The sequence below is a fragment of the Leptopilina boulardi genome, unplaced genomic scaffold (assembly GCF_019393585.1).
Source record: "Leptopilina boulardi isolate dan_hultmark-lab unplaced genomic scaffold, ZJU_Lbou_2.1 LbouV2_392, whole genome shotgun sequence".
NCBI classification, from domain to species: domain Eukaryota; kingdom Metazoa; phylum Arthropoda; class Insecta; order Hymenoptera; family Figitidae; genus Leptopilina; species Leptopilina boulardi.
In genome coordinates, this window is record NW_026137965.1 from 3,062,241 (window position 1) to 3,086,271 (window position 24,031).

The 24,031-nt window shown below is 23.0% G+C and overlaps 1 protein-coding gene across 2 annotated transcripts; it reads right to left on the reverse strand.

The window, feature by feature from the left end:
- Nucleotides 1-152: 152 nt before the first annotated feature.
- LOC127288655 (dual specificity tyrosine-phosphorylation-regulated kinase 2-like) lies at nt 153-22,712 on the reverse strand. Of its 2 annotated transcripts, none has more exons than XM_051316254.1 (3): nt 21,077-22,712; nt 10,589-11,290; nt 153-3,479 (listed from the first exon to the last, which is right to left on the reverse strand). In XM_051316254.1, the coding sequence occupies exons 1-3, from the start codon at nt 22,127-22,129 to the stop codon at nt 3,387-3,389; spliced, it is 1,848 nt and encodes a 615-aa protein (XP_051172211.1). In that variant the 5' UTR covers nt 22,130-22,712; the 3' UTR covers nt 153-3,386. The 2 variants fall into 2 exon arrangements, with proteins under 2 accessions (XP_051172211.1, XP_051172209.1); XM_051316252.1 differs by having other exon boundaries at nt 10,365-11,290.
- Nucleotides 22,713-24,031: the final 1,319 nt, after the last annotated feature.

Here is a 24,031-nt window from a genome sequence, read left to right on the forward strand (position 1 = left end):
GATTTTATATAATTTTTTTTCATTCAGAATATTTATGAAAACTTTTACTTTTTGAAATACATTAATTATATATTTCAAATTAAAAATATACTCAATTTGTCCATATAAAAAAAACAATTTTTTTTTTGTGTGAAAATGAAATAAAAAATTCCTTTATTTAAACTGTCGTAAGCAGCGTTTATTCGTTACTTAATCAAGTCGGAGCATTTTCTTAAAAAATCATCAGATTCGCGTTTTCGTTATTCGCAGCGAAAATGCGTTATACAGAGAGAATATGCGCAATAATAATACTTGTAGCATAGTAATATCGTACATTCGCTTATGATTGGTTTTCCATTTTTTTTTTGTATTATTTATTTATTATTAAATTCGCTTCGCGCAACCTCATTTTAAAAGAACAAAAAAAAAAAAAACACATCGGGTAATCGATTCACACCTTCTTTCTCGACTAGTTCGAGAATAATCAGAAGAAGGAGGTATAATGCGGTTGGACACAACGGACATGGCTTCATTCAATAATTAATTAATTAATTATAATAATAATAATTATAATAATATTAATAATAATATTAATAATAATAATTATTACAATAAATGTGTGTAATTAGAATAATTATCGTTAATTAATGTAAATATCTCTACATTATGTATATATTTTTATATACGATTAAGAGATCAAAATTTGCAGAGTCACTTAAACGAAATATTAAATCTAAACTTATTTTCAGTACAAATTATTACATTATATATAGTTCATGGTGTAAGAAAGCATGAACATTCATGCAAAAACAAAAAATTGTGTCGCTTCGATGAGAGAAAAAAAAATGAATCTCAGTCTGCAGAATAAAGCTAAAAATATCACATTTAATTTTTTTTTTTTTTAAATTACACGAAAAAAAAGTATTGACAATTATAATAAATATTTGTATAAATAATTCCTTCCCCCCCCCTGAAAAAACAAAAACGAAACGTACAATATATTAACGATCACTTCCAATTAGGACAAGATTTAAAATACTTGATTCTGCAGAATTTTTCTCGAAGCAAAATTATTAAATACAATTAAATAACAGGAGACATTTTTCACTCTATTTTCAGTCTCTCGCTTCTTTTTTTTCGTTTTCTTCAGATATTTTCTCTCTTTTTTTATTTATTTATTTTTTATTTAAGTCAAATCCATTGTGACCCAGTCTATTTTTCAAGAGCTTGGAGGAAATAATGAATTCTTTTCTTGACATTTTTAGTTTCTTGTATTTAAAAGAAAAAAAATGTATTTCCGAATTTTGTAAAATTGTTTAATAGTTAAATGAATAATTTTTCATCTGTTTTAGAAAAAAAAAATACAATATCAAAGAAAAAGAATCACTATTTTTCTCCAGCATTGAGTTGCAGGGACATAAATTTAAATCTAAATTAAATCGCCGAACATTTTTTTTGTCATTTTCTTTTTCGAAAAAAATCCACACACACGCACACAAATTTTTATAAAAAATTATTTGAAATACAAATTTTAAATATCGACATTACGAAGACAATGAACAAAAAAACAAATAGTCAAATTTACAAATTAGGAAATTTACAAATAGAATAATTAATTTACAAAAAAAAAGAACAATCGACGAAAAATATTCAAAAAGTCTTGGTAAATGTTCGGCAATTACTTTTTTTGTGAAGAAAATTAATTATGAGGTTTACATAACAAATGGACTAAAAAGAAAACGATAATTATTATCGAATTCTGATCATGTAACTTACAAGTACTTTTTTTCTCACTTCTCTTTTTTCAAATTGTGAAATTTAAAAAAAAAGAAAAGTGTTTCAAACTGCGACTGCTTTTTTTTTTTATTATTATTTTGTCTCAGCCCTCTACTTTAGTTTTGAAAGATGATAGGTTTTGTTTCGTTTTCGTAGAGAGCGATTTCAAGCGCACACCGTTATTATTATACATACACACACATATGACGACTCGTTTGCAGACTTACTTTCCATACTGTGCATTTTATCGGACAGAGAAAGATCACTCGAATGGGAAGAGAAAAAAAAAGAAGAAAAAAAAAAAGAAAAAAAAAGAACAAGGAAAACCTGACCCAGAAAAAATTCATTTGTTTCTGTCCGGTGCAAAAATACAAAGCAACGACCTTAACCCTACACTTATTTTTTTTTTATATTTTGACAATGAGACTAATAAAATACATTTAATTTTTACGAATCTTTGTCAACGTCAAATAATTATTATTATGCGTTCTATGTTTAAAATTTTAGTGCACGTTACACAAATTTTTTTACAATTTTTGTTTTGCTAATTAGAAATATGTTTTTACAAATCTTTTTTTCAATTTTTCAATAAGAAAAATGAAATTATTTTTACAATTGATAAATTTTTTACAATTTTGTTTTTGAGAATAATGTTGATAAATTTTCTATCGACTTTTTTTTTTATATAAACTTAGATGATACAATTATTTTCGAAAATTCAAGTCCAAGGAAAAATTAAAAATTTTTACATCAAATCATTTTTTTCCAATAAGTATGTTTTTTTTACCAAACATATTTTCTAATTTTTTTCTAAAATTTCTAAAACATACTTGTAAATATATTTTCAATTAGAAATATACAATTTTTGAGAAATTGTTATTAATTTATATTTATAAATAATAATTATTAATTTATATTTTGAATTAATATTGAATTTTCCTTGATTTTCGAGTTTTTTTTTCTTTTAATAAATTGTTTCTCTTTTATTTGTTTCCTTGTTCTTTTTTGCTTTTCTATTTCCTTTTTTTAAATCTAAATAACATTGACAATTATTTACAATTTGTTACTCTCGCTAGTAACTTGAATAAAGGATTTTTGTTTTCTATATAAAGTACATACTATTGAACACTTTAATCGCATAATCGTCTCGATGAAAAATGAAATGCAAAAAATAAAAATGAGAAAACAGTTTGTCAATTTACAAAAAAAAAAAAAATGCTACATTTCATAAAAAAATCATTTTTAATTAGAAAAAAAAAAATTAATTAAAAGTTTTCTCTTTTCCCTTTTATCGGAATGTAACATTGAAAAAATGTTCTTGAAAAATTGATAAAAAAAAAAAACACTAAAAAAATTGTTAAAAAAAATTGAACTGTTTTCTCATTTAAATTAATGAATCACAGAAGAGGAACTTTAAATCGAAAAAAATTTAGTGACAATATTTTTTTTTAATGTAAAGAAATCCTTTCGGGACGGAGTGATTTTCTTTTTTTTTCGGTGAAAGAAATGAATTTTTTTTTTTGTTGAATGGTGATGATTCGCTGATAATGAAAGCAGTCGTATTTTTTTTTTGTAAGATATGGATTGAAAAATCGATTTATACTCTGAAGAACTATAAAAGAGACTAAATCTTAAATCAGTTGGACGGTTCTGTGGTTTGCTTCCGCCGCACCGGTGCGGTGTTCGTCCCGAAAGGGTTGTTCCACTTTTGGAAACCTCTTTACCTAGAACAAATTAATAATATAAGAAACCAAAAATAATAGATTAATTTCAATATAACTTTCTTAATTCTAAATAGTGAAAAACTCATCGCTTTCGTATCACAAGAATGAAAAAAAAAATCAAAAATTTTCAGGCGAGAATTTTTCTAAAATATTCAAATATAAAAAAAATTAATAAAAAAAAAATAAAATTATGAATCAAATTGTATTGAAATAATAAAAATCTATCAAAATAATAAAAAAATTTTTTTAGAAAATTAAAACTAAAAAAATGATACAAAAGCGAGTGAGTTTTTAAAATAATAAAACTCGTAAAATTAGAGTAAAATTATTTTCATAAACATTAAAATATTTTTTCAAAGTTTCAAAGATTTTACAATATTGAGTAAATGGAAAATTTCTAAAATTAGAAATTAGAAATTAGAAATTTTCTAAAAGAAAAAACAAAATTTGAAAAAAAAAACTATTTTTTTTAATACATTTTTGAAACTTTGAAAAAATGAATCATCAAGACGCATGCTTTTTTACATTTTTTTCTTTTTGGACAAAAAAATATTGTTTTTCTTTGATAAAATACACAGCTGGAAATGATGAGATGAAAAAGTGGGGGAAAAAATTAATCGATATACGACCCCGCGAGCGAAAATAAATGTAATGAAACTTGTCAAGAATATCAAGAGCAAATTGATCTACGACTTAAAGAGCTTTTCACATCATATACAAGCTTATATTATTATTATTTGCAAAAATTTTTTTTTCATTACAAATTACTGATTTTTTATATTATTTATATATATATATATATATTTTTTTTTTACTATTTAGCTCGCTGAGGATATCCACTAATTAATTATAAACAAATCACATATGTATAGCTAAGTATCATTGATGCGCATAGCTTGTTTTAATTTACGTTTCAAAAAAATAAAACGTTCAACAACGTCAAAAAAAAAAAAGCTGGAAAAATCTCAACGAGTTTCAATTTTCAAAAGATTTTTTTTTCACAAATAAAAAAAAATTAATTTTTCTATTTTTACAAATAAAAAAATTATTTTTTCTCGTTTTACAAATAAAAAAAATTCAATTCTTTTTATTTTACTTTAATTAAATTAAAATAAAAAATCAACAAGTTAAAAATAAAAAGCGATATAATTCGCAGTTTCGCACTTATTAAAAATATTATCACAAAGTATTTTTTTTAATTGAAATCTTCCCCTTTTCAATTTGGATTGAAAAAAAACTAAATTTAAAACAAAATTGTTAATTTTAAATTAAATTTTACTTATTGATAATTTTTTTTATTCTTTGATATGTAACATTGAATATAATAATATAAAGAAAAATTTACTTGCTCTTAAATTAAAACTCGTTAAAATTTTTCAACAAGATTTTGGGCATCAAATCACTAACGTGGACATTTTTTTTTTTTTTTTTTTTTTCATTGTCTATGACAATGTACGACACAAGAATATTTTAAAAGCTTTTAAAAAGAGAGATCACATTTTTTAAAAGCGAAGGATTTGGATATTTTTTTTTTTTTTTTGAAAATTAAAAATTAAAAATTGATTGTACAAAAATTTGTAATTTTATACTCATTAACCAAATGAGTATTATTGAATGATTATGATGAATGATTTATTATTATACAAATGGTAAGGGACAAAAAAATTAATTATCATTAATTAAAAAGAAAATTTTGTTTCTTCACTTTGAAAAATTAAATGCAGATCTCTTTTTTGGGTTTCTTTTATATATAATTTTTTTTTCGCTATTAGCGTATCAATTTCGCTTCTAATTACGATTACAATTGTCCCTTAAGATATATTTATTTTTTTCTAGAATTATTTTGCATTTTTTTTCACGCTTTTATTCTTTGATCTCACTTAACAAAATTTGTTTTTTTTTTACTTAAACGGCGGTAGAAATTCGTATAAAAATTTCCGCGAGATTCGCGATTAATACAATACACGTGGGCCTAATTTTTCTTATATAAGATTATATAATCGAAAGAGTGAGATGATTGAATTGTTTTCATTTCTCACTCGAATCGAATTTATCTCGCTAAAAAAAAAAAACACGAAAAAACGAGTATTTAAATTATTTTACTTTCCATTCGCTAAAATTTTCACTAATTTTGATTTTAATTAAAATCAATTTTTATTACTAATTTTTTATTTCTTGTAAAAAAAAAATTTTTCCACAAATTTTTATTTGTTTTAATATAAAACAATTAAGAATTTTTTATTTCTTCCTAAAGAACAATGTTAAAATTCTAAAGAAATTATTTTTTGAAAAGTATAAACACTCGTTTTTTGTAAATTCTTTTTTTTTTGAAAAAAATGCGAGATAGGCGAATTGATAATTATTAACGCTAAGTATTATTTGTACATCTCGGGTAAAAATCATCATGAACCAGAATATTGAAAATTGTTACTCAAATATTTTGAAAAATCGACTTTTTTTTAAATAACGAATCGTCTTCGATAGAATGTAAATTTTCTTTTTTTGAGATTTAATCAAAATTGAAATTAAAAAAAAAAAAAATTGAGACGATCGAAACACAATACCGAGTTTTTATACAATAATCAGCGAATTTTATCTTCAGTTTTCTGGTTACATTGTAATAATTCTAAAAAATGTCTCTTACTCAAATTTCGTTAGTATCAGGATGCGTTGCACGAGCAAGAAATTTGTAACGTGAGATCATAAAATAAGCTCTAAAAAAAAAACTATTTTAATTACAAAAAAGAAAATTATTTTTCAAACATTGACAATTTTTTCTTTCATAAAAGAAAATAAAAAACATTGTCAACTTAGAAAAAAAGATAATAAAAATTATATTACAAATAAAAAATTAACAAAAAATTTTATTATAAAATTTTTTTTTACTAATTTTTTATTATGTTAGTAATTTTTTATTAAAATCGAAAAAAAAAATTATTAAAACTCCTAAAAAAAAATTATCTAAAAGATTAGTAAAAAATAATAATAATAATAAAAAAGAGTTTACTCTTTGTAAAAATTATCACGTTACAATATTAAAAATTAATGATACCTTACAATCACAATAGAATTATATTTATCGATATATTGTAAACACGTAAATTAAAAAAAAAAAAAAAAAATTTTCTCTTTAAAATTACGAGTTAACCACACGTAAAAACGAAAAGAGTTATAAGGTACTGGCAGTTTTTCTCTGGTTGATAACATGCACAAATAATTATAGGACTAAATTTAAAATTATTCTATAAAAAAAAAAAGAGACTGAAAGTCACGTACAACGGTTCCCGAGACCGCAGACTTAATCCTCTGTTTCGACAATATTTTATCTGACGACAGACTAATATTTTTTTTGTTATTTTCCCTATATTATATAGGTCCTAGGCTCTAGCTTTTAGCATATATTGTTTTAATATATAATATACATATATTTATAATTATTTTTTTTTAAAAACCACGATACGCCTAACGCTTTCCATATCACAAGACATGCCTTTCCATATCACGACTTAGTTTTATGTACACTTTTATTTTGTGTATTGTTTCTGATTTCGCTGCCGTTGTTAATTTTCTTTTATTTTTTTTTTCGTTTTAAAATTAATTAATCTTATTTTCCTAAATTTTCTAATTTAATTTTCACTGGGCTTTATGTCTCGTATTTAAAAATTATATTTTTCTTTTAATTAGAAAAAAAAATTGTTGTTGTTTGTTTTTTTTTTATAAAAACTCACTACTCTCTAATTAACAAAAGAGGTAATAATTAACTAATTATTACTAATGGATTTGTGTGAATTCTCCAGTTGTTTTATGAAAAGGAATTTATTTTTAATTGACCAATTTTATTTAATTTTTAATGCATTTGCAAAAAAAAGGCAAATTTGTATTTTTAATTATTTTAAAGTGAATTTAATTTTTTATACACTATTAATTTTTAATCAATTTTTATTATTCAATTAAATAAATCATTTATTTCTCTTATTAATAATTTTGAATATTTTTACTAACAAATTTAGTAACAATTTAACTACTAGTACTTTCATATTTTTTTTTTATGAACAAATTGTCAACAAATAATTATTTTTTCTCTAAATTGAATAAATTCACACCAATTCATTAGTTATGAATTAATTAAAATTTAAGATTAAAACAATTTTTTTTATGGAAATTTTTTGTTTCGCATTTAGGGAAAAAAAAATGAATTTAGAAAAAAAAAATTGAAAAGTAAATCCTAAGAAAAATTTTTAATTCAGAGTGACGATTTCATGATGTTAAATTCAATTTTCCCACGACCAAGTCGCCACCCTGTTAATTTAAATTAAAATTTTAAGGGCAATTTAATAAAAATTTTATATTAGATTGAAATTTCACTTTTCTGTAGATTAAAAATTGAAGTAAAAGCTTGAAATATACTTTTTGAAATAAATAATAATAGAAATTTGAACAATATTAATTTTTAATTATTAATTATGAGTTATTAACCAAATAATTTTCAATTAATAATTATGAATTACCATAATGTTAATTTGTAAAAAAAAATTAATAAATAACAATTTTTCTTTAAAAAAGCAAAATTAACTTGTAAATTTTTGGTACAATAAAACAAATATTTTACATAAACAAAGAAACAATATTATTAGTAAATTTAAAGCTTTTACTATTTAAATTTCAATTAAGTTTTATGAAAAAAAAAATAATAAAAAAAAAAAATAATAATAATAATAAGAATTTAAATAATAAATTTCAACTGTTCTGCATGATGCTTTTCAACTTCTAAAAATTCGAGTGAATTTTTAAATCAAATTATAAATTAAAGTTTAAATCGAAAATTTCATTTTTTTCAATTTCATTTCATTCAACTTTTAGTTTTTAAATCGAATATAATTTTTGCTAGTATGAAATAAAATTTTAATTGATTGCGTACGAGTCAAAATTTGTCAACTGTGCCAATTTTTTTTAAAAAATTGAAATTTTTTCATGAAATTCACGTTTTTCTATTCAAAAACTGAATAAAAAATACAAGTTAAGTTTAAATTTTGAAGATTTATACAAATTATTGTTATAAACATTTTTGTGTGCGATTTGACAAATTTTTGTTCTTTTTATTAATCTACAAAATTAATTTTTTTGGCATTTGGAATTATTATATTTAAATTAACACCGCTTTCAATTAATATTTCTCAACTTTTAAAAAGTTTAATTTTAATTAGAATAGATTAAATAACATAACATTTGAAAAAATGAATTTTAAATAAAATTTCTTTCAACGCTTCGAAATCACACTGATTTCCTTTTTAGTGAGTCTGACAATAAATAAAACAAATAAAATTTCTAAAAACTATAAAAATGATAAAAATTGTAAAAATTAATTATAATTTATTAATTATTAATTGCTTAATTAAATTTTTTAAATTTTAATAATTTTAATTCAAATTTTAATCAATTTTATTTTATTTTCTCTGACGATAAATAAAACAAATAAAATTATACAAACTATAAACATTAATTAAAAACAAACGAAAATACAAAGAAATTAATGAGACGAAAATTACAAAAATAAATTAACAATGAAACAATTATAAAAATATTAAAATAAAGACAAAAAAGAATATAACAAAAATATACAAAATAGAAGAAATATAAAAATTTATATATAAAAAAAACGAAATTATAAAAGCAGCAAAATAAATAAAATTAATACAAAAATAATACAAAAGGACAAAAATAGTAAAACGAATTAGTATATAAAAACAAAAAAAAAAAAATTTACTAAATAATACGATGAAACAAAATTATCATTTTGATTTTTTGTTTGTCGTTTGTAATTAATTTTTATAATTTTTAGTATTTTATTTATTGTCAGTCTCTCGAAAGAGGATATCAGATTTCGAAGAATTGAAGGGAATGTTATTAAAAATCCCTTTGTCCGAATATTGTCCATTCGTTATTTAACCTATTCTATAAAATTCAATCCCTTTTTTATAATTTCCAATTTTTAAACCCAACTTGTATTTTGCTTCTTCTTCTCCTGCCAAGAAAGCTTTGTATTTATTTACTGTTTTGAATAAAAAAAAAGTTTTCATTTTTCAAAAAATGTTGGCACAGTTCTCTATACACTGAAAAAAAAGGTTTGGTATTAACAACCAAACATTTGGTTGGTATTTAAGCAACCAAAATTTTTTTTGTTGAAACAAAAAAATTTTGGTTATCCCAATCAAACTTTAGTTAGAACAACAAAAATCCTTTTTTTCTAATTTTGTATGTGTCAAACAAATTTTGATTGAGACAATTAAAATTTTGTTGATTCAACAAAAAAATTTTTGTTGCTTAAATACCAATCGAACGTTTGGTTGTCAATACCAAACCCTTTTTTCAAATTACACTGTGCAAGTTTTTAAAATTCGAACCGCTCGAACATGGGCTCGAATCGAAAATTCGAACTTTTGCACAGCTCTAGTGTAATTATTATTTTCTTGAAATAAAAAAAAAAAGGGAAACAATTAATGTAAAAAAAAAAGGTATCATTCACATGAATTTCACGAGGTTAAAGAGCATCAAAAGCAGGTTATTATTATGCTTTTTTGAAACACGCCCAGTGCGTTACGATTTCTCTCAGCACCCAACAGTTTGATCATAAAACTCGAGGTTGATGAGGTTACCCTCTCTCTCTCTCTCTTTCTCTAGAACCTGAGTCCTTGTCTCTTTGATGAGCAGGGCGTCATTTGGCCTTTCAACTCTTGGCAAAACCGCACGACAAAAGAGTTGTCCTCGTCGTCGACTCAGCTTTAAACCGCACGAGATATTTATATAATATAATATAAAGAGAGAGGATAATCTCAGATATCAGCGTAGCGTAGAACCTGATCTAAAATATCCTTATCGACGACAAACCTGCTGGAACTTCCTGATGAACCATGACCATCATGATTTGTTCCATTATGATGATTTGTTGTTGTTGTAGTTGACGTTGTTGACGTCGTTGTTGTCGTTGAACTTTGATGATGATGATGATGATGATGATGATTTGTTGTCGTTGATGAATTGTTGTCGGCAGGCGTTGGTCTCGATCGAATTCGAGCCTCAACAGCGCGATGCCGAGCGACAAGTTGTCTCACCTTATCAGAAATAACAGCCGAGCCAAGACTGTTGCTGGTGTTTGTCTTGCTGGAACATTTACTACCCGATGCTGGTGTACGATGACCCGGTACAGGAACCACTGCCACTGTTGATTGTTGTTGTTGTTGTTGTGTTTGTTGAACATTCTCCTCAACAACTTTTTCACCAGGTGGACGTGGCAATCGTCTACGTAGCCAATTATGCCTTAATGCTTTACTTGGCGTTAAACGTAATTCAGGATCCCATTCAAGGCAACGGCTTATAAAATCAATAAATGATGAATCATTACAGCCACGTAGTGCACGTTTTAATTCTTTTGAACCCGGTGGTCCTCGTCTTTTGCCACGTCGTGATAGACCACCGCAAAGTACTGTTGAACCATCGGGAAATGTTTGCGCTGTACAATACCTTGGATAACCTTTCGAGCTTATAAATTGTCGTGTTCTTTTTGCATTTTCAAGAACACGTGGCGGTGGCATTCCCAAAAGTTCAATAATACACGCCAATTGATCGGCTTCATCTTCGCCTGGCAATAATGGATAGCCAGTTAAAAGTTCCGCTAAAATACAACCCAAACTCCACATGTCTATTGGCATTCCATATTTTGCTCCCAATATCACTTCTGGAGCCCGATAAAATCGACTTTGTATGTACGTGTAAATTCTCTCATTTTCATAACAACTTGAGCCGAAGTCTATCACCTGAAAAGAAAACAAAATTTAGAATTCAAACAAGAAATTAATTTAAAAAATTATTTTTATAATATAATTTTCAAATTAAACAAATTTTTTTTATTTATAATTTTCAAATTAAAAAAATTATTTTTATAATATATAATTTTCAAATTAAAAAAATTATTTTTATAATATAATTTTCAAATTAAAAAAATTAGTTTTATAATATAATTTTCAAATTAAAAAAAATTTTTTTTATTTATAATTTTTAAATTAAAAAAATTATTTTTATAATTTTAAAATTCAATTTTTTTTTTTTTTGCTTTAAACAATGAATAATGGAAATTTCAAAAAAAATTATTAAGTGCTTCTATTTTTGTGAATAATTAATCACTTCTTTTTGGAACGTTGCCAGTATTTTTCAAAAATAGAATTCGAAAAAAAATAGGAAAGCTTTTTGTCGCCCAATATTTTATTCTTTTTTTTTCTTTCGATTTTAGATATAAGACGTGGGAAAATAATGAAGTTTCTCTATTTTCGGAAAATTGAATTAGTAATTAGTTTCACACTCACACCGTTAGCGGGGTAATTTAGAAGAGGCCGAGATAAATCAACTATCGATTTAGTGAGAATCAGGAAACGAACCAAAGAGAAGACCCACTTTAAATAATTAAATTGAAAATTAAAATTTTCACGGCAATTTTTTTTTTATTTTATTAAAAATTAATAAAATTATTAATTATTAAAATTATTAACTATTAAAAGTAATAAAATTATTAATTATTAAAATTAATAAAATTATTAATTATTAAAATCAATAAAATTATAAATAATTAATTTTAAAAAATTATTTTTAATTTGGAAACAAAAATAGCGATTTTCTTTTCTTTCTCCAGGGGGGGAAATTTAATTTTTTCTTTCTTTTCTGTTCTTCTACAAAGTTGAAAAATATTTATGCTGACCAAAATTTACGAAACCCTCATAACTTGTGTGTTGGTAAATTATTATCTTTCGAGGAAATTTTCTCTCAAGACATTATTATCAATATAACGAGCTTTTGTGAGAATATTTTTGAGTGTTTTTTTTTTTTTTTTCTTTTCTTTTAGTTTTTCATGGATATAAATTAAATGAGCAATTCTCGTTATAAGCATGATGCGAAATAAAAATTTAAAAGCTAAGAAAATGACCTTCAAATAAAAGCAGTTTATTTTTTAACTCGTAAAAAAGCACAAAGATACGACCGTCGCAAAAGTTCACTGACTTTTTATATATATGAGATGAGGAAGAGAAAAATTCTCTTTTTTTATGTTTTATCAAAATTTATCTAGCTTTTTAAGTATGTCAAAATAATTTTCTCTCTCGTTATTTTTATAGTTTTAAAAAAGTCAAATAGAAAAATAATTAATAAAATAATAAAAAATAGATAAAATAATAATAAATAATATAAATATTAATAAATAATAATAAATAAAATAAAATATTAATATAATAATAATAAATAATAATAATAAATAAATAAAATAAATAAATAATAAATTTGAAAATAATAAAAAAAATGATTTTTTAAATTCGAAAATTTATTTCAGTTTTTAAAATTGATTTTTCCATTTTTGGTATATCCTCTCTCTTTCAATAAAAAAAATTTGATATAGTATAGATTAAGTGAATTAAAAAGGGAAAATGCATAAAAGAACTATTTCCGTTTATGCTTTTCTCATGAAACAAAAAAAAAAAAAAAACTTTCATGTCGTGTGTGTTATTCTTTTTTCGCACGCATAGAAATATGCATTATGCACCCTCGACAAATTTTTCCCCTATTCAGTGAGTTTAGCTACTTCCTGTGACATGCTATATCTGTTGTCTATACAATTAAATTTATTTACAAAATGGAATAACAAGTTTTGGAATGGGGTGTGCGCGGTGTACGATTTCAAATTCACACAAAAAGCATTGCCCTTCAATTAAAGAAAAATCGATTATTCAATTTTTTTTTTCTTTTGTTTCTATGATAAAATTTTTTTCTTTATAATCGAGAACAATTTTTTTTTTTCAAAATAAAATTTTCTATTTATTTTCTATTAAAATATACTTGAATAAATAAAATTTATTATTTTTACTACTTTTACCATTTTTACTATTTTTTTTTTTTGCAGAATAATTTTTTTTCAAAATAAAATTTTTTTATTTCTTTTTTATTAAAATTTACTATTTTTACTACGCTTACTATTTTTACTATTTTTTTTATTTCTGTAATAAAATTCTTTAATAGAGAACAATTTTTTTTATAATAAAATTTTCCATTTTTTTTTTTGATAAAATTTAAAATATACTTTTTTACTATTTTTTTTTGTTTCTGTAACAAAATTCTTTTATTGAAAATAATTTTTTTTTCAAAATAAAATTTTCCATTTCTTGTTCATTAGAATTTACTATTTTCACTGTTTCCTTTTACTATTTTTTTTTTGTTTCTGTAACAAAATTCTTTAATCCAGAGAAATTGTTTTCAAAATCAAATTTTCCGTTTCTTTTCTATTAAAATTTACTATTTTTTTTTGGTTTCTATAACTAAATTCTTTCATTGAGAGCAAATTTTTTTCAAAATAAAATTTTCCACTTTTTTTAAAATGAAAATTACAGATTTTTACATACTAATTTAAAAATTATGTACTTTGATTCGAGACCCGTTCAATAAATTAATTATTTCAATAATTAATTATTAATTAATTAATCTCAATTATTTAGATAAGGAAATCATTCGAAATAAATATCCATAATTTTGTATATCTAATAGATAATTGAAAAAAAATTTTATCTATAGAAAAATGATAAATGTGATCTATCATAAATCAAAAAAAATTCTCTCCTTTTTTTCGTGTTAGTCGATAAGGGTTTCTTCTAATTGGAATACTTGTTTCACGTCTAAAAGTAACAGGTGGGGTATGTGCTTTCCATTTAACCATGTAAGAGGGTAGGAAAGAGTCCAGAAACTAAGATTCCCTTTTCGAGTTAACGACTTTCTGCTCCTATACACTTTGTTTATTGAATTTGACAAAAGAAGATAAAGTGAAGGACTAGACAAAGGAAATTCAATAAGAATTCAAACCCATTAATAAAAATTCAATACCTTCTACTATATGTACATGTGAAAACCATCAATAATCCCTAAATATATATTATATATATCAAATTCGAGCCGTAAATTACATATTTTGCAAAAATTAAATTTGAATTAAATAAAAAAATTAATCAAAATAATAATTCATTGAAATTTGAAATAAAAATTCATTCGAATAAAAATTAATCGAAATAAAAATTTATTCGAATAAAAATTAATTGAAATAAAAATTAATTGGAATAAAAATTAATTGGATTAATAAATTAATTAAAAAATAAAAATTAATTTCAATAAAAATCATTTGGAATAAAAATTAATTAAAATAAAAAATTATTCGAAAATTCGAATAAAAATTAATTGAAATAAAAATTCAAAGGAGTAAAAATTAATTGAAATAAAGATTCAATGGAATAAAAATTAATTGAAATAAAAATTTATTCGAATAAAAATTAATTGAAATAAAAATTCATTCGAATAAAAAATAATTGAAATAAAAATTCAATAGAATAAAAATTAATTGGATTAATAAATTAATTAAAAAATAAAAATTAATTTCAATAAAAATCAATTGGAATAAAAATTAATTAAAATAAAAATTTATTCGAAAATTCGAATAAAAATTAATTGAAATAAAAATTCAAAGGAGTAAAAATTAATTGAAATAAAAATTCATTCGAATAAAAAATAATTTAAATAAAAATTTAATAGAATAAAAATTAATTGGAATAAAAATTCATTCGAATAAAAATTAATTTGAATAAAAATTGTAACAAAAAATACTGTGAAATTAGAAAAAAATCTCAAGAATAATAAAATTGTCAAAAATAATTGATAAGAAATTCTCGTGTCCTCTTATTGTCCTTAGCAACAAGAAAAAGGAAAAAAAATGTCGATATTTGGTTAAAAATGTAAAAGAAATCTCTTACTCAAATATCTGTATATTGGTAAATATAATATTTCAATCTGCAAAATTGAATCGATATAGAACTTTGTAATATATATTTGAATTTCGTGACTTATGACTATATGAATTCGTATATATGAAATGAGTTAAAATATTCTAAAATCAAAAATGAAAGATTCAGGTCAAAGTATAAAATTTCGCACATTCGTCTTTAATTTATTTTAAAGTTTAAAATAATTTTTTCCAATAAAATAGCGAAAATTTGAAATATTTTTTTTCGACTGATAAATTCCAAAAAAATTTCTCTCATTTTTTCCATTACTAAGTAAAAATAATAATAAAAAAAAAAACTGCACACAAGATAAAAATCAGCCTTGAGAAAGTTTGTTTCTCCAATTACAAGTAGTTTGTTTCCTGTATTTGCACTAAATAACGCCACTTTGAAGGTGCGCACATATACCCTTCATGCATAGACTTTATTACTACCGGAATAGTCATTGACCGTTAAATTTCAGTCTCGAATTTATAATAATTAAAAAAAAAAAGTAAAATTAATTTCAATTTTTTAATTTTATTTTAATTAATTTTATAAATAAAATACTATAAAATAAATTTCAAAAAATTATCTAAATTTAAATTTCGAATTTCTATTTAAATTAATAAAGTGTATTTTTTTCCCTGTGAGAAACATTTTCAATATTGACTTTATTATTTACAAAAATTATAATATTGATGTTAACACTTGTGAAAAAAAAATATTTTTTTCAAACAATTTTATGTAATAATAAACAATCGTAAAAGTGGAACAAGAAATGCAAAAAAAAAGAAAAGAAATGTCATTGACTTTTTTTTTCTTTTTTTGCAATCTCTAATTATCTCGTAACACGAGTCTCTATAACAAAAGTTTTAATTAACTCTTCGAGACTGATAGCATAAATTCATAAATAATCGGAAAAAAATGAATATATTTTTTTTTATCAGAAAATATTAAATGGTTTTCTTTTTATCATGTGGAATTCAATTTTCATCGGGCTACCGGAAATAGTTTCAAAATTAAATTTTTTCTTCTACTCCAAAATCTATTTTCTGATAATGAACCATTTTTATAATAAACAATAATAAAAATAAAAAATATAATAAGAATATAAAATTTCAATTTTATTTTATTAATATTATTTTTATTATTTATTTATTAATAAAAAATTTGTTGAATAAAATTATTCAATAAAAAAGAAACAAACAAAGAATCTAACAAAAAAATCCCAAATGAGAATAAAGTCAACGACTTTATGAATCATAAAAAAAAGTAAAAACCTCAACATAAGGATTTATGAAAGAAAAAATTTTATCAGAAGTTCATGGCCAGAAAATAAACCGTTACATTTTATAAACATATCTTTTATGTGACGAAAAATGGCAATTTTATTAACCACAAGAATTTCAATGTATTAACCTTTTTCTTCTTTTGTTTTTAAGATCAAACATTTTGAATTTTTTTTTTTTTTTTTTTTTTTTTTTTTTTTTTTTTTTTTTTTTTTTAGTATAATCAAAAATTAATTTCCCCTTTAAATTACAAAAAAGTAAAAATTTTTTACACCTCTTGTCTGCAAATCAAAGAAATGGATAATAATTTAAATTTTGTTTTCTTTTGTTGCGAAAAAAAAAAATAACCAAGGAACATATAGATCGAAATGAGAAACAGATGTTCATCGGTTTATCCATTTCAAGGATGCTGTATATAAAAAAATTTTCTATATACGATAACGGTAATATTCAATGTGCATAATTTCTTGTAATAACGTTCATAAAACTGCCATGGCTTAGCTTTCACAATTATCTCAAAGCTTCCTATAAATTTATGAGTCATTTCAACTTATATGTTCTTGTGTTTAATGTGATTATTAAATTGTAGACTGATATTTACTTCTAATTAAGACACTTTTCGCGTTTCGTGAAATTGTTGCTTTTTCAAATTATTCTAAAAATTTAATTTAATTTTTTAAATAATATAAAAATAAAATATTTTTTCTCTTTCCGTGTATTTTCCAAAAAAATATTTTATTTTTTATTTATTAAGAAAACTATTTTTTTCTCTATACATATATTTTTCAAAAATATTTTGCCTAATAAATAAAAATAAAACAAAATAAAATATTTTTGGAAAATATCGAAAGAGAAAAAATAGTTTTTGCTTCCAAAGAGGCAAAAAAAAAAAAAATTTTGCTTTCCAAATTGTTTTTTTTCTAATTTATTTTGGAAATATAACAAATATTTTTCTATAAATAAAAATAATCTTGATTAATTAAACAAAGTAAAAAATATTTTTTGGAAAAAAAAACGAAAGAGAAAAAATATTTTGCTTAATAAAATATTTTGGAAAATATGGAAAGAGAAAAAATAGTATTTGCTTCCAAAGAGGCAAAAACAAAAAAAATTTTGCTTTCCAAATTGTTTTTTTTTCTAATTTATTTTGGAAATATAAAAAATATTTTTCTATAAATAAAAATAATCTTGATTAATTAAACAAAATAAAAAATATTTTTTGGAAAAAAAGAAACGAAAGAGAAAAAATATTTTGGAAAATATGGAAAGAGAAAAAATAGTTTTTGCTTCCTGTGGAGGAAACTTTGTAAATTTTTTTTTTTTTTTTAATAAAAATTTAATTTGAAAACCAAACAAAATATTTTTTTTTAATAAATAAAAATAAAAAAAATATATCGAAAGAAAAAGAAAAATAACAAAGGAAACTCCCCCCCTCCCCTCTAAATATAAATAAAAAATATATGCGCGTAAAAATTTATTTTTAACGAGACAAATTCTTTAAAAAGAATCAGGAAACTGCGAGAGGAGAAGAAAGGGATAAACTTCGATTTTTTTTTAATGATAGAAAAAGCCTTATAGTGATTTTTCTCATCAAGGCTGCATCATCAAGTTGTGTGTTATAAATTTCCAATAACTGTATAGCGAGTGGATACATTAAAAGCTGCGCTATATTGACTCAAAATCTATTAATAGTGTGTATACCGTGAACCTATTCTCACTTCTATTTTTACGGATCCGTTCCTGATGCTTCTTTATCATGCTCAACGATTTTCATTTCTCTCCCTTTAAATGCTTTTCTTTTTTTTTTTTTCTTTTTTTTTCCAAAGGCTCACTGATGCTTTTTTACATATTACTATAAAGTTTCCTAAAGCTTTTCACATCAAGGCGTAAATCGGAAAAATATATATACTCTACATATGCCAAAGAGAAGGGTGAAAGATCTGGAGCGTCATTTTATGACTTCAGTCTCGAGTGAATAAACCCTTTTTACAAATCATACTGCTCTAACAAACATTTAATAACAAAAAATAAATAAAATTTTTATTGTCACTGATTTTTTTTTTTTAATCAAATTTAAATGAGAAATTGAAAATTATCAAAAAATTAAATAAAAAAAAAGAATAATTAATTATAGTTAAATAATTTATTTTATAACAAAAAAAAAATTAATAAATAAAAATAAAATAAATAAAAAAAATTAATAATAGAAATAATAAATAAATAAATAATAATTATTATTAGAAAATTAATAACAAATAACTAAATTTAAATTTAAATTAATGACGGATAAAAAAATAATTTTTTGATAAAAATTTACCAAAGAAAAAAAAATTTTTTCTTATCAAAAAAAAAATTGGAACTGTTTTTAAATATTTATTTTTAGTTATATAAATTTAATGTAAAAAAAAATCCGAGGTGAAAAAATCAAAACTTTTGAAAATCGCAAAAATTTTCTTCAATTCTATTCGACTTAGCTTTTCACAGATAGCTGAATCAACATCATTAAATATCTTTCCGCGAGGATCTTTTCTCTTGTTAGTGAGTGACGAGAAATGAAAGGAAAAAGATAGAGATTAAAGAACCCCAAACCTATTCGATTTTTTTTTCATTCTTTTTTTTTTTTTTTTTTTTAAAAGGAAATAAAGGTGGTACAGTGATGCTTGAAATTAAAAATAAAAAACGATAGAAAAAAAAGGAAGAGTTATATAAGGGCCAAAAATTGAAATTTATAAAATAAAAAAAAAATGGAAATTATTTTTTTCTACATCAAAAAAAAAGGACAATAAAACCAGTAACCGAAAAAAGGATTTTAAAAAATTTACAGTACATTATTTATTTGACGTTGTAAAATTTTATGGAAGGCAAAATAAATTTTTTTTTTATATATATATATATTTTAAGCTTTTAAAATTTATATTCAAGTCAAAAAGTAAAGATTTATTTTTCATTGTAATAATATTTTTGAAACAAAATTTTTTTCAGGTCAAAAAACATAAAATAGTTTTATTTCTTTTTTTAATTTATATTCACTGTTTTATTAAAAGTTCTATTCGGTTGCTAAATTTATTAAAAAAAAAAATTTCCCAATTAAATTAATAATAATCGTTGTTTTGATTTTAATTCAAAAAATTGAAAATCTGAATTTTTTCAATAAAAAAAAAATTTGCTATTAAATAAAATTATTTATAATAACAAATAATTTTAATAATAATTATAATAACTGTTACAAATGAAAAAAAAATAATAACAACAATAATAATAATAATAATAATAATAATAATAATAATAATAATATTAATAATAAAAATAAAATTTTTACTAAATGAATTTAATTGTAAATGTGGAAATTAAAAAAAAAAATTTATTGCTAAACGTTGAATACTTCCGCATCATAAAAGAAATAATAAATTATAATATATTAATGATTTGCTCTTTTTTGAAAAATTGATTGTTTGTCTATTTTCACACTTTACACTAATATGATTTCATACACTTTAATTTAATGGAAATCATTAATAGCAGGAAATCGCGTATGACGTGATTAATTAGATTTATACAAACAATGCGCGTCAAATCAATTCCAAACAAAAAGTTTACAATAGAGAAAAAAATAAATAGTTTGTCTTTTGTTCTTCTCATTGTTTCAATATATATATATTTTTTCAATTGATTCCGAATTTTAATGAATCAGTTTCCGACCTTACTTAATTTAGTAATACAACTAAACGATTAATTTTTTTTTTTTGCTCGTTAATTACATTTAATTAACGTCAATAAGTGAATTTTAATGATTTTTTATTCCTATAAATTATTATTATATTATCATTACTATTATTATAATAATTATTTTTTTTATTTATTTATTTAAATAATAATTATTTTTTTATTTATTTATTTAAATAATTATTATTTATTTATTTCAATAATAATTATTTTTTTAAACTATAAAATATTTCATAATTACATAAATAAAACATAATGACGTTATTATTTGTTATTTTATTTATTGTTTCAGATATTTTTATTTTATTGTTCTTTGTGTTATTTATAAATAAAAGAAAAAAAGAGAGAAATATTTATGAAACATAAATAATAATATAAATACCTAATACAAATATATTATGCTATAAAAAATATTTATAGATATTTAAATTATTGTTTTTATAAATTTTTATTCTTTTTTCATTTTATAAATAACATAACAAATAGAAAATTATTGCAAAACCTGCAAGTATTTTTAATTGCATTAATTATTATAACTACAAAATAAATGGGAAATTTTAAAATCCTTGCAAATGTTTACTTTTCGTATTGTCTAGCAGGGTTGCGATCTTTGTTTATTTTTTTTTTTTGAGAAAGACAAATTGTTTGTCAACACACAGTATAAAATTTAAAGAGATTATAATAAAATTACTAAATTTAAATTAATATTGTTTCGAATAAAAATAATTTTGAATTTTCAAATTTTTACCTTAATTCCACTTCGTCCTTGTTGTTTAAGTAAAACATTCTCCGGCTTCATGTCACAGTGAATAATTTTATTTTTGTACAAGGCTTCGAGGCACTGAAGCAACGAATGCGCAAATTTTCTCACCAATTGAAGACTAAATCCTTGAAATTTATTCTTCTTAATCAATTCATAAAGATTGATACTTAACAATTCAAATGTAATACACATATGATTTCTAAATGTAAACGAGTCAAACATATGTATAATATTCATTGTATTGTCCTTATCTTGTTCACGTAAATTTCTTAATATTCGAATTTCCTCATGTGCTTGACGATGAAACCTTTTTTCATTTCTCACCATTTTCAATGCAATATGCTCTTGACTTTTATGATCGTATGCCTTAACAACCTGTCCAAATGATCCTTTACCAATAACTTTTAACACTTCATATCTATATGCCACATGATCGTGTATTATATGAATATATGAACCTTGATCATTATCATAATCATTATTATTTGGCATACCAATAATTCCCGGTCTTTTTTTTGCATTCGCTCCAATAAAGTAAATTTGTCGATAATTAAAAATTTCATGATGCTCATATGCCGTCAATTTATTCATATAAAGTTTCATCACTAATTCAGGTGTCACTGCCATTGTTTTTGGCTTTCCACTACTCGAATTCCCATCCGACTGACCATTCTTCACCATTGGACTGCTTGATTGACTATTTGTTTGCGAGTAACTTGAATTATGACTCGAATTGTGTGAATTGTGACTATTATGGCTAGTGTGACTTGCGTGTGAACATAAACTCAAATTTAAATTCTCTGAATTATTTGTCAAATTTTGCAAGCTATTATTTGTACTTGATTCTAAAACAGGTAAATAAACTTCCTCATGACTCCATTGAATCACAGGTGATTCGCCCTGTTTTAAAACCATATTACCGGCTTTTAATGGTGGTAAATGATTATTTTCATTATTGATGTAAGTCTGCGTTGATGCTCCAGATGGATTTTGTTTCGAAAGGGGCATCTCAATTGTTTTTAAACTTAAACTTGTCATTTGAGCCCATTGAGATCTTTTTTTTATTTTCCTCTCACCATGCTAAATTCTTAATCGTTCTTCTAAATTTGAAAATACTTTTAAACTTTCTAATTTTGAAAAACGTTTTAAATTTTTTGTCCAATTTAAATCCAATTTCCAAGCTTCCTTTTCATTTGTAACAAAAATTTTTTCCTCTTCTTTTTTATAATTGTACTTTAAATCTGTCTCTTTGCTCTTTAAAGAATTTTCATTGATCTTTAAATGTATCTTGCTATTTAAAGAATCTTTTTTGACCGTTAAAGAATTTTCCTTGCTCTTTGAAGTTAAATTCTTCTTCTCTTCCTTTTTTTTATTTGCAATAATTCGATTTGAAATTATACTAAAATTTTTTGTAAAATTATTATTTATCTTTGAAATAGAATCACCTACATCTCGTCCTTCTTCAACAAAATTGCAGGACATAGTTTGAGTATCCTCTTTGAAAAAATTAAATTAATCACCTATATATTTGAAAAATTCTTCAGTCTCGTTTTTCGTCACTCTCCGTCACGTTATCTCATTTATATCACTTTTTTTTAACTTATTTAAAAAATTTCCCCGGAATAAAAATTTTCTTAATTATTTTTTGAAAATTAGTTCATGAAACTGGTAAATGCAGAGGACTAGAAATATTTAAGATCTGTTTTAATCACGACGATAAAGAAACTATGACTCTTTTAAAGGTGGCGACGATTAGTCACTTTTTTTTTTTTTTGTGTTCTAATTATTTATTATAATTGAGCTAGCTTTCGAGCGTCTAATTTTGTAATCTAGCGTGTAGAAAAGCAAACGCATCGTGTGAGCCGTCTAGCTGAAAGGTTGTTGGCACCAGACCGGCCAAGTTTGATGACTCTGATCCATTCAGTCGTAGTCGTCGTTCCTCTTCGCCAAAAATGCGATTCCGAGAATTTGTATCCGCCCTTTGAAAAACCTCTTGATTTTCACCTCTGATCGATCCTTGTCGTTGGAGGTGCATTTCCCCTTGCAGGCCATGCAGCTACACTTTTTTTTTCTTTTTCCCCTCTATTTTCCTACGACGCCAAATAATAAACTCAGCCACAATAATTAATCCACACAACTTTCCAGGGATTTCATTTTTAAAAAAAATTTCACTCACTCCACTTATCTTCTTTATCACTTTTTTTTTCTTTTTTTATTCAACTAGACATTATTTTCACGAAATTTTTATTTTACACGAGGTTGAACTTCCCGTAAAAGCGTTATATACTGAAAAATATTCACATACAGGGCACTATGTGTGCACATGTGTAAATTTTCTTTTTCACAACGATTTTCTGTTCATTTTTTCATTGTTTTCACATTTGAGATCGATTTCTGTCAGAATGGGTTATTCACATGTAAACACAAAACAAATTTTGTATATGTAACTTGGCCGCAAGAGACTCACAAGTAAGGAAAACTGTCACTGGACGTCAATCGCACCAACTTTAGGTTTCACTATAAAGAACTTACTAAAGAATTGGTAGAAAGTAGGAGGGGGTGGGGATGCATCTCGTGGTGTATATGCTCATGAGACTGAAAGAGAATCTATATATCACTCTTTACTAACATTAAACTTTGTTTCTTTGTTACACACAAACCCGCCACCATGTTTTATTGATGTTTATTTTTTTCTACTTTGTTTCCCCCGATTAAAGCACTTGGTATATAAGAGAAACAAAAGCAGGAAAAGGATTGTTGGAGAGGGGAGACGAGACACAAGGTCCTTTGCTTTTTCGCGATTCGATTCTTGACGGCCGATGCTCCTAGAGGGCAGTGATTTTTCTCAGAAAAGAGATGCAATTGTTTCTTTTCATTTTTTTTATTATTTTTATTGTTAGAAAATAATTCTAACTGAATTCGTATATTATTGATATGGAG